The 12,688-nt window shown below is 43.5% G+C and overlaps 1 protein-coding gene across 1 annotated transcript in view; it reads right to left on the bottom strand.

Moving 5' to 3' along the window:
* Positions 1-11,724, bottom strand: part of LOC311040830 (sodium channel protein type 2 subunit alpha-like) — a gene marked incomplete at both ends in the record, with an annotated part of 46,427 nt that extends 34,703 nt beyond the window's left edge. Inside the window, 8 exon segments of the mRNA XM_084051188.1 lie at positions 360-501; positions 1,106-1,169; positions 4,124-4,441; positions 6,718-6,809; positions 8,082-8,210; positions 8,474-8,559; positions 9,158-9,277; positions 11,455-11,724. Coding sequence (XP_083907314.1) covers positions 360-501; positions 1,106-1,169; positions 4,124-4,441; positions 6,718-6,809; positions 8,082-8,210; positions 8,474-8,559; positions 9,158-9,277; positions 11,455-11,724 — 1,221 coding nt within the window.
* Positions 11,725-12,688: the final 964 nt, after the last annotated feature.

The raw sequence follows: 12,688 nt of genomic DNA, 5'->3' as shown, positions 1-12,688 counted from the left end.
AGATGCGTCTCCCTCTCTCTCTCTCTCACACACACACACTCGCACGCTCGCACGCACGCACGCACGCACGCACGCACGCACGCACGCACGCACGCACGCACGCACGCACGCACGCACGCACGCGCAAACAAGAGACCACAATGGAAATAAGGCTTTTGAATTTATGTTTGTGTATATGTAATTTTCTTTATGCATTTCTACCTAATTTCAATTATTCAAAAAAAGTAATACTTGGAAAAGCCTGATTTGTACTAAGTCGTCCAACTAACTCTGGACAGTATATCTTTCACACTGCATAGTGTTGTGAGTGTTGTGTGTGGATGTTGTGGATGTTGTGGATGTCGTGGCGTTCTGTCCACCTGCTGATAGAGGTTCTCCCAGAAGTCTTGGGTCATGAGGCGAAACAGAGACAGGAAAGCCCAGCTGAAAGTGTCGAAGCTGGTGTAGCCGTAGTCTGGATTACGACCCGCTTTGATGCACGAATACCCTTCTGGACACATCCTGACAAAGAAAGAATATCAAAGATATAAAAATATAAAAATGAAGAGATCATCTTCTTTTAACCCATTAAGCGGCCGATTCTACAAATCCCTTCTAAATCAGTAGTTCTCACACTTTCAAAGATTTAAAAAAAATGTTCAAAAACAGCAGATGTAACAAGCTCGCAGCGCGGCACGCTGTGAGCTTGTATATCTGCTATGTTTGAATAGCCAACGCAAAAAATCGAATTGGTTTTAATGGGCTAAATGCTATGTCCATTCTTTGTATGTCCAGAAGATGCAGCTACATTGCTAAATGTTTTAAGTGCCATTATTGTATAATTTGAAATACACTGTGCAATATCTTATCTAGCTCCATAAAAAGACTGATTACATTACAGTTCAGATAAATTCAATTCAGTTCTTTGGCAATCAGTTTAAATCGGCCTGGACATGCGGCTATTTCGGCCAACATCCCACGAAATGACATTGCCACCACATTTAAACAGCAGTGTGAATTCTTGCAGTGCCTCGGCGCGGTGGCGAGGGCAGACAGTAATTACCCATGCTTGGCTTTGTGGCGCGTCTAATTGGCCATATAAATAAAACATGTCAAGTCTTCTTACCCAGCGCCGCTGCCGTTTCCACAGAGCAGAGCATCCCTGGCATTGGGGAGTTTATAGTAATTATCTAGAAGAGACAGGAACACACAGGGACAGTCATTGAAACACACACAGGACAGAGACATTTTAAAAAAGACACAATGAATTGCAAAAGTGACTTGAATTCCCCATGAGAATGACTCAATTTGTATTTTCTGCATTGTCAGGCAAACAACTTGACATGTTTTTCATAAATTAATGACTTGGCTTTTTCTTTTGTGTGTGACTATTCTCATGAACAGTGTTTGTTGATGTTACGTTTGTCCCATCCACCGTCCAAACAGTCAACCCAACCTCCAGGCAATTTTAAAATAGGATGTTGAACATTTTGGAAGGTTTTCGCCTATAATGACATGCATTTAAGTCTGTCTGTTTGTTTGTTTTAACCAATGAAAACAAGAGCTTGTGACTAAATAATATGAATGAATGAATGAATGATTTTATTTAAGTGTCATGCCACCTCGTGGCCCATCCCTCATGGGATTATATGACACCTTTTAAGGCAGTTATAATATTCAAAATGATTTTATACACAACCAATACCGACCGAACAAAACAAAACAAAACAAAACAAAACATAACAAAGTACATATCCCCTACTGGCTGTACAATGCTTTTTTCCTCAAGTCCCAAGCTTTCTCCAAGTAGTTTGCCAGTTTAAATACATCTTTTTCAAATAAACAATGAATAAGTTGTGAGTCGTGAGTTGTGTAATAACTACCTGTTTCCTGAAAAGTAACAGTTTTGGACATACAAGGTTCTATTTGCATACATCAAAGTAGAGCATAAATATTGTTATTCGCGATAGAGATATTGAAATGCTTTGCCAACAGGTCAGGGAACAAGAGCAAAAAGAAAAGAATAAAGATTGAGCTCATATCCTCGTGTGTCTGTACAAAAAGCTAGGGCACCGAGGAACAGCAGGAGAGAGGAATAGATGTGGAGAGAGAGAAAGAGGGGGGGGGGTGATTCTGTGTTTTAGCACCTAGCCACTCTCCTGCCTCACTGCACATGGACAGCTATGACAATGAGTCATCCTATCTTCCATTTGAATTCTTTCTCGTGTCATTTTTTTTGTCGGCGGGATCAAAACAGCGGGGTCAGGCTTTAAAACGCCAATGTCTCTGAGTCACTGAGTCATTGCTGATGAGCCTGATGTGTCAGCTGTGCGGTGCAGCGCCCAGCCACAACACGCCTTAGAATCTGCTGCTAAAATGCAAAATCGGATTCCAGGTCTTTGAGAAATACAGGCAAACTGGTAGAGTAGCTGCCATTAAGAAGCCAGGGTCACTGTATATCACACCTAATCACCTTTTAAGTCAAAACAGAGCACTGTTGCTGTCTCTCCTTTTTTTATGCTATTTTATTTTCCTAGCTGTGCCCCCATGGTGCTGCAAATCCTTCCCCTTTTGAGCACCACTGACATAGCAACATACGTTTTTCAGAAAACTGTTAGGATTTAGAAGGCATTTGTAGAATCGGCCTCAGGTCTCAATGGGTTAATTCAATGTTTCTCAAATGGGGGTACATGTACCCCTAGGGGTACGCAGAGATACTAGAGGGGGTACTTGAGAGAAGGTGGAACATGAAAAGAAAAAGTATTCTACTGACTAACTGTTAACGAATAGAAAGCAATACGTATTTGCCATCATGCTGGTTTATTTTGAACATACTGACTGGACTTTTGATGTCAATATTTCAAAGCAAAATGTTGTAGTCGTTCAAGGGGGTACTTGGATTCAGAAATAATGGAAAGGGGGTACTTTCCACAAACAAGTTTGAGAACTACTGGGTTAAGTGGTTAAATCAAACAGACTCCTATCTCCGCTATCTCCCCTTAGTGTCACCATAGTGCTGCCAATCCTTCCACTTTTATCGCCCTCCTATCTGTCACACTCTGTCCGTCGGCCAACACTTTATCATTCATAAAGCTGGCAAGGCATCAACTCGATCCTCGATGGACGGTCCGTCAAGTGACTCATGCCCACCCTGGCTCTCTGGGCTGTCCACGCCACCACAGATGGTGGTGGTTGTCGGGGTTGTTTGAGTTTTGTCGTGTGCCCGATTATTCCACCAAATTTATGGCTGCCATTCTCCCACTATGGCCCTAGTTAGCGAGCACGGAGCCCCCCTCCTCCTCCCCAAGCCCCATCGCTGTCACTACCAATCGCTGATCACCAGTCCTCCGCCCCCCCCCCCCCCCCCCTCCACTTCAATGGAAGTAGCCAGGATTTGACTCAGCCCTGCACTGGACGCAGGTGCTAAGATGAACCCATTCAAACACCATAAACACCCTGTATGCTTCATTGACTGGGGTCCCCCCAGGGTCTGTACTTGGTCCCTACCTTTTTGTCCCTCTACAACACCAAATCACTTCGCCAAAAATAGCCATTAAGCAAATTGTAGAATTATTATTCGGGTGAAAAGAAAATGGGCTCGAGGTAATTCGTGACATAGACACACACGAGGCATAAAGGACACTAGTGTGCATGCAGTGAGCGTGATTATAGGGCGAGCAACTTGCACTGAAATGAGTGGGCAGTGGGGGTGAGTCCGTCCTCTAGATCAGTGGTTCTCAACCTTTTCAGGCCGTGACCCCCCAAAATAATCCTATTTGAACTGGGGACCCCCCAAAATAATCATATTTGAACTGGGGACCCCCCCCACCCTGACAAGCACTTGGAATTGAGGCATTACAACTCGGTTCCACAGATAAACATAATGAAAATAGCCGATCTACAAGCTCACAACACTGTGATTTTGTAGATCGGCTATTTTCATCATTTACACCCCAATTCAACCAATGTTTGACCAGTTTTTATAGTATAGTTTGTTGATCATTTTTAATGCAGTAATAGTCTTTTCTCTTTTCTTTCTTATACTTTCTTTAGGTATTAAAAAGGTCTTAAAAGTCCCACTGCCCTAGATAATATATAGCTCTATGGTCAGCCCGCGGCAGGCCACGGCGAAAAGACCGCTCACCGCTGTCGTTGATGTACTCGGTCCAGTTGAAGGCGTCCCTGGTGTCGTTCTGCAGGAAGGTGGCGTTGGAGTCGTCCAGCAGGGCGGCGCTGGCGTTGAACAGCAGGAGGTCCTCGGTGGCGGTTGAAAAAAACGCGGCGGTTGAAAACGTGAAGTTGGTGGCGTTGGTGGGCATGCGCACGCACTTCTGCCGCAGGTTGCCCATGAAGAGCTGCAGGCCGATGAGGGCGAACACGCTGAGGCAGAACACGGTGAGGATCATCACGTCGGACAGCTTCTTCACCGACTGGATCAGAGCGCCCACGATGGTCTTCAGGCCTGTGGGTGGGATCAGCGGGTTGGTTGGTGGGAGGGAGAGGAGGAAAAGATGGCGAAAAGAGCTGTTATCGCCTGCTACCAAAACTAAGCACACCAGCTTATACTGTATGTGACAGAAGAGAGCTGCGGTTAGCAGGTAGCATTCAGTGGTGGAAAAAGTAGTTAGTAAAAGAAAAAAAGTACTTTTACTTAAGAAAAATTAGCAATACCACAATGTAGAAATAGTCCTGTGTTGGAATTTTAGTTGAGTAAAAGTACACAAGTATTGGCATCAAAATATACTTAAAAGTGCCAACAGTAAAAGTAGTCATTATGCAGAATGTCCCATTTCAAAGGTTTTTTCTACAAGCTCACAATGCGTTGCGATGCGATACGTTGTGAGCTTGTAGTAAGTAAGTCATTGGTTTATATATGTTTTGTAATATTAATGTAAAAGTAACTAGTAACTAAAGCTGTCAAATAATTGTAGCGGAGCAAAAAAAAAGTACATTTGGCTAACGGAGTAGAGTTTAAAGTATGGAATAAATTTAAATACTCAAGTAAAGTAAAAGTACCAAGTATTTACTTGAGTAAATGTACTTTACACCACAGGTAGCATGTGAGATCTGCATTCTGCACTGCATTCCCGTGTGTACAGTGGTAGCCATAAATTACATCTGCACAGTGGTAGTCTTTCTTCATGTGTTTGCACGCCTGGTTTCGGCTCAGAATAAAATTATTTTGTTTAATACATTTTTCATTATGCACTAGAGTAGAGCCTGATATTAATACTAGAAACAAATACTCCCAATTAGCTGGAAAGTGAGATATTGGGAGATACAGTACAGTGCAGCAGTAGTCTATCAAGCAGAGTAAAATGTTAATGTGGGACTCTGGCTACCCCTGTATACAGTATGTGGGGCTTTCTGTCATACAGGAACAGGGACAGATGTCTGCTTGTGATGGAGGGTCCATTAGAGTGTTATATTTCTTTCCTGTCTGTGTGTCCAATTCAAGGGCAGTAAACTACGTATTGCACTCAGGCTTTAACTACCTAGCACTGAGTTCCACACAGGTGCTGCTAACCATGGTGGGTATTATTGTGTAATAATGTGCCAGTTTGTTTAATAGCAGCAATATCTAACCGGAAAAAATGATGGTTATTTTTTGAAGAAAAACGGTAGACTGGATAGGGCTCACAGACAAAACCAAAATTAAAATGGTGATATAAAATGCAATAAAAGCCAAGTGTTGTTGTGGTGGGTTGTCCCTTTTCATCAAAGGCCACCTTTTTTTTGTCCGTTAGCGCCAGCTATACCAGTTCTGCTGCTGTGTGTCACACTTACAAACCCATCAGCTTCACTTCTGATAAACATTACTATCACTGCCCTCAAACTAGAGTGTTTTATTGAACTCAGCTATGCCTCTGGAAAAACATTAATACCTAGTTTCATAATTAGATAATATGTCTTCAGCATGTTTGTAGAATTGGATAAGTAACAGTTCCTTTTGATAGGGACCAAAATATTATTGTAACACCAGTAATACACAATACCCCCTTTATGTATTGATACAAGGCCAATGACAAGATTGCCTGGATGGTCTACAAACAGATAATTTGTTAGTTGGTCAAGATGTGCGTTAGTGTTTACAGTGGAACATGGTTGCTTTGTGTTAGTGTTTGCAATGACATAACACCCAGAAACCAACACTAACTGTGAGACAATTACCCCAAAACACACACAACATTTAACAAGACATGCACAGGAAAACAAGGAAAGGAGGAGCCCTATGCACACAAGTGCTTGCCAACAGAAAATCTGCTTTTGCAATGTCTCATGCAGAAGAAATGTGAAACAAATAATGCAAAAAAGTAAATAAAAGTCTACTCGTAAATAAGTTCCCAAGGCAAGAATAGATTTCATCCAGAGAGAGAGAGAGAGAGAGAGAGAGAGAGAGAGAGAGAGAGAGAGAGAGAGAGAGAGAGAGAGAGAGAGAGAGAGAGTTAAATCGGACTAGAAGAATGTATCTAAAAGCTCAGAATCCTGTCAATCTGTGCAGATTGGGAGCCAGATTCCAGCTTTTACTGGCCTTGGGACTGCTGAAGGCTAGCATGACAGGGGGAGGGAGAGAGATGGCGACAGGGAGCGCCATCTGAGCTATGGTGAGATGAGCTGAGAGGAGGAGGGGGATGTTAGCGAAACGCCAGCTGCTTGCATTTTTAGTATTTCATTAGCGATTCGGCGTTATCTATGAGGGGGGGGGGGGCGCCCAGGTTTCGGTGATGGCTCTCTCACCTGGAATGACCGATATAGTTTTCAGGGCTCGCAGAACCCTGAAGGTTCGCAGTGCTGAGACATTGCCCAGGTCCACAAACTCTGTGACATATCTGCAAGGGAAGGGAGGGAGGGGAGGAAAGGAAGGAAGGAAGGAAGGAAGGAAGGAAGGAGGAAAGGGAATGACAGTAGAGGGGTGGGGGACAATTGGAAAACGGGAGGGGAGGTGTTCACGCACACACACACACACACACACACACACACACACACACACACACACCATGACAGGACGAAAAAAGGTTGGGAGGGTCAGGGTCAGGTGGGGATCAGGGATGGGGGGAGGGACACGACAAACAGTCACACACAGAGGACAAATGGCAGTAGCACGAGCGGCAGTCACAGGCAGCCTTACCTGGGATGACTGAGATAGTTTTCAAAGCACGCAAAACTCTGAACGTGCGCAGAGCTGAAACATTGCCTAGGTTTACAAACTCTGTAACATACCTGCAGAATCAAATGCACAGTTACTACACAATAACTGCATCGACACAAACTCAGGCACGCACACATGCGCGCTCGCACGCATACCTATGAAAACGTATTTGCCACAAAAGCATCATAATGTATATGAATTATCTTTAGGACACATTATCTTGACACGACAATATCATCTGTCCTATTTAATCATTTAACAAGTGACAACATCTGGTAAACAAAAAGCAGAAAAAAGCTAACAGAACACAAAAGGGAATCATACTTTATGTACTACAATATTGTACACACACACACACACACACACACACACACACACACACACACACACACACACACACACACACACACACACACACACACACACACACACACACACACACACACACACACACACACACACACACCACACATGCCATTATAAATTGCTTCACTGGTTCTCAATATGGGATCTGGGTACTCCCAGGGGTACTTGAAGGGGCTCCAGGGGGTCCCCAGCTAAATGATTGATAGTTAGTTAGCAACCAATGAACCCTTACTGATCTGTAAATCTGCGGATGAACAAATTGAATTGCATTTGGACACTCAAGAGTTAAATTAACACTGAGTTTTTTTGGGGGGAATTAGAAAGGTTGAGGATCCCTGGGCAATTTCATGCTCTGCGGGATCACAGCCATTACTAAAGATTATGGATGCAGAGTCTGGAAGTGGGCTACTCTATGAAAAGAAGAAACAGTGAAATCTAGAAAGCACAATCCTCTTCTTTTTTTTTGGTTCACATTCGACATAGCCTCTTAGGCTGCTGCGCCAATTAGCATTCCACGCAGTCTGTTTCTTAATCTACGCTCACACCGCGTTAGGCTGATCCGGATGCAAGTTGACACAATACTTACGCCATGGAGATAACACTGAAATCCAGCCAGTTCCATGGGTCTCGGAGGAAAGTGAACTTCCCCACGCAGAAGCCCCTCGCCAGGATCTTTATAAGGGACTCAAAGGTGTATATCCCTGTGAATGTGTACCTGGCAACGAGACCAGACACATATGGGGGGGGGGGGGGGGGGGGAGAGTGAGTGAGAGAGAGAGAGAGAGAGAGAGAGAGAGAGAGAGAGAGAGAGAGAGAAATATTGTTATTTTTCTTACCCGGAAAGCACCTGTGTCGTTTTACATTTTAACGATGGCTATTCAAAAATCACATTTGTAGGCATTTGTAGAATCGGCCTCAAGTCTTAATGGGTTGAAAACAAGCAAACACACATTTTGCAATGAGACAACAAAGACTTACTCTACATTCTTGGCCCACTCTGGGGGGTTGCTGAGGGTCATGAAAGCACAGTTGGTCAGGATGGTGAACATGATCAATATACTGAACCTCGTAAATGCAAACGTTAGAGTCAAGGAAGAATAAAAGCACGGCACAAACATGACCTATTTACGGAATCATTTAAACACAGAGTGAAGGAACAATGAAACACAGCTGATCAACTGCTTATCTAGAAGATAACAGGAATCACTGCTACAGAATATACGATTCTATACAGTTTATTATTAACATAATATAATACTGTATAAAGTAATGTCATGTCATGTCATGTCATGTCATGTCATGTCATGTCATGTCATGTCATGTCATGTCATGTCATGTCATGTCATGTCATGTCATATAAATTACATTATAATATAAATTACATTATAATATAAATTACATTATAATATAAATACCTCCACTCCACCCAAAACCATATAATCCAAGAAATTCTTAAGTTCCCATTTCTCTACAATGCATGAATGCTGTTCCATACTCCACATGTTTAAGTGTGAAGTGTCATTGAGAACATACGAAGAGAGCAATGGAGGCCCAGGTCGTCCCATCATAGGTTAGAACTTAACAATGACATCCCAGTTTTTGTCTCACAAATCTCTATAATCCGGTACCGAGCGGCGAGAGCAGCCGACCTCTGAAAGGATATGAGTGTACTAAAACTCTAATAGAAATCCTCCTCAGTGGGTTGAAGGGGCTCAGGATGTACAAGGCAGGAGTGGCGTTGAAACGGAAGATTGCCTTCCCGCGGTTACATACTATGAAGGTCTGAAAGAGAGAGGGAGAAACAGGCATTGATGAGAAGTTTGGTTTAAACCAGTGGTGGAAAGTAACTAAGTACAAGTACTGTACTTAAGTATAATGTTGAGGTGTTTTTTACTTTACTGGAGTATTTCTAAAAATAGCTTCCAGTACTGTATGTCTGTGTGTGTGTGTGTGTGTGTGTGTGTGTGTGTGTGTGTGTGTGTGTGTGTGTGTGTGTGTGTGTGTGTGTGTGTGAGAGAGAGAGAGTGAGAGAGAGTACTTTCACTTGTGTTGTGTGAGTCTGAGTGGTCGGGTTGCATGTTTAAACGTGCACAACACACACACGCGCCTGTTTCAGTGCTGGTGTGAGCGATTACAGAAGTGTTGCAGAAGTACGATTGCAGCATGTGTTCCAGTGACAGTAATGAAGCTGGATCAGTGCACCTGAGGCAGGGCAGCCTCTGCCCCACGCTTCAACTGGCACAACAGCTCCCATTAGCGTTTGGCACCTCTGTAGGCCAGTGTTTGCAAGACACTTCAACCTGGCTTAGCACAATTATGATGACGTGCATGTTGCACCTATACATGCCAAAAAAAGTTTTTAATTAATTTACCCAAATCAACAACGTTGAACCATGGACTGTTCGGAACTGAAAGGGTTGGCAAATGAAAGGGTGATCTGTTTTTAAGTAATGGAGCTGATACAGTAAATGAAAGCTGCTGTGAGTCATGTTGCGGTCAAATGGAAATGACGCACTTTTAGTCCCCATAAGCACAGACGATTGCCAGTGATACCCAAGAGGCACCAACAATATCCCACACAATAAAGTATTTAAAATATTAAGGACCAAGGACCACGGTCAAACAATTGTGACTTGATATACTGCCACAAGCAAAGAATTTAAAAGGATATGGCAATGTTTTGACATTTTCTTCACCACCAAATAGAATGCTTCAAGTGAATCGATCATCACTGGCCTTGCTTATTTTAGATAACGCTTTGATTGAAAAGCAGAAAATAATCTGCACACCTGTAGGTGAAGGTGAAAAGGCCCCGGGGTAAGTTAACAATCATGGAAAAGATTCACCGCAACACTGTCTGCATAATGCACATTGAGTCAAACTTCATACAGATGCTTGGAAAAAAAAATCTTTTGGGCTTCCATAGATCGTGATTGAGGACACCCCGCCCACCCCTCCACCCAACTGTGAATCGAGGGTTTCCATGGAGTATGGCTGCGGACTGTTATTATTATAGTTATTGTTATTACTATTTTTGCTGTTGCTGTGCAACTCTCTCTCCCTCTCTCTATTTCTCCCACTCAGTCTCAACCTGCAAGCTTGTCAAGGCAGATGGCTGCCCATCAAGAGCCACGTTCTCCTCACAGTTTCTTCCCGTTAAAGGGAGTTTCCTGGCTGCTTTCGGCAGGTGCTTGCTAACAGGGAAATTGTTGGGTATTTCAAGAGAGAAACTCGTGCAATGTGAAATGCTTAACGATCTGTTCACTCGCCGACCATTTCAAATATCGTACAGTGTGTAGAGGTCTTTAGTCTTGAATTGCACTACAGGTCAAGACTATTATACTGCTCTATACTTGTTGGCTAACTTGGGGCTCCTAGCTGTCCCACAAACTAAACTCAAGCTCAGGGGCGACCACGCCTTTGCTGTCACTTTAAGTCCAGGCTCAAGATTCTTTTTTTTAAATTCACTTCTAGCCTTTGAATCCTTCTGATGCCAGATGTTGACCCAATGATGTTATCATTGGTTATCTTATTGTTTTTACTGTTAATTTATGCTTCTTACAGTTTTCATTGCTAATTGTTTGTCAGTGCCATGGAGCCATATGTCTTATTGATTATGTCAAATTGTGATTTAGCTACCTCCTGGTCTGTACAGCACTTAACGAGAGTTGTGCTTTATAAATTAATGTGACTTGACTTGACTATAGGTAAAGTGTCATAAGACAATTTTGTTTTGATTTGACATTATATAAATACTGCAAAATGGACTGCTGACATTTCCTTCAAACGATCTGCGTCTCCCCAGGTACTGAGAAAGGTTGTTTCATCGAAAAGTCAACATCCTCATTATATGTGTCTGCAAGTGCGAGCAGTGTCGAGATGAAACTTAAATTCAGAATATCGCTTTGACAGAATAGACTACAGCTTCAGTTGCATAATATTGGCAGTACTGTAAATACCTTCTGATTGCTGTAGAAGGGATCCAGGTCCTCCAGTGGTGTGGACACCAAGCGCGGGGGCGTGTCCCCATAGATGAAGGGCAGGGACTTCCCCGCCTCCAAGTCGCGGTTGGGCTTGGGCCCATTTTCATCGTCAGTGTCGCTGCGGCGGTCCGGCGCCCGCGCTCTCCGAGCCTCCTCCTCGGCGATGCGCCTTTCGATGGCGGCCAGCGACTCGGGGACGAAGGGGTGGAAGCTGTCTGGTCCGGGCGGTACAAGCAGCTGTGCCATCTTGTCATCCTGCTCTTTCAGAGGGCGGCGCGGAGCTCAGCTGGGGCAGGGGGCTGAAAAAGGGGAAGGGACGTAAACATACGTTTATCACTCCAAAGTGGTAAACCCAGCATTGTTTATTAGGGGGCCAAGCATGTAGTGGTCTCCTATTATTTTTGTTAGTTTTATTCTTCCACCACTTTTGGCAGTTCTGGCTAACCGCGAAGACACGAAACTCACAACCATTGGCCAAAGGGTGGCGCTATAGCAAACAATTGAAAAATGCAAACTTTGAACAGGCATAGCTCATGCACGCTCATTAATTTGGCCCCTTGCTACCAAATTTAGAGAAAATGGGCAGTATAGAATTCACATGAGAAACCTCACAAAATGAATTATGGCACAGTAAGGAAGGCTCCTATGCTGCAACACATTTTCATGAAATAAAGGCTTTAGTTTTAACTTTTGAGTTGCCATGCCCATGGAGTGTCTTTGTGAATACGATCTCCAAATCGTATAATAATAATAATAATAATATATATTTAAATATTTGTTTGGAAACAAATCAACTGCTTCCTATAAATGGTAAATGGTGCATTTATATAGCGCTTCTATCCGAAGCGCTTTACATTGATTGTGCCATTAACCCATTCACACACACATTCATACACCGATGGCGGTGGAAACCATGCAAGGCACCAACCTGCTCACCGGGAGCAATTAGGGGTTCAGCGTCTTGCTCAAGGACACTTCGACACTAACTCTAGGGGAGCGCCCCAGCCCGGGATCGAACTGGGAACCTTGCGGTTTTCCAGTTCACTCTACCCGGCCACTCTACCCCTGAGCCACTGCCGCCCCGTAAAGTGACGTAATCATGCCTCTACCTTGTAATCAAGGTTTGTAATCAAATTGGTGGCAAAAACAAGTTGAGCTTCCTCTAAGTGAAACTCTGGGAAGAATAGTTCCCTGGAAATCGCTGCAGGTC

Source organism: Gymnoscopelus microlampas (genome assembly GCF_963454915.1).
Source record: "Gymnoscopelus microlampas genome assembly, chromosome: 24".
Lineage (NCBI taxonomy): Eukaryota > Metazoa > Chordata > Actinopteri > Myctophiformes > Myctophidae > Gymnoscopelus > Gymnoscopelus microlampas.
This window is presented reverse-complemented; position numbering and strand designations above follow the sequence as displayed.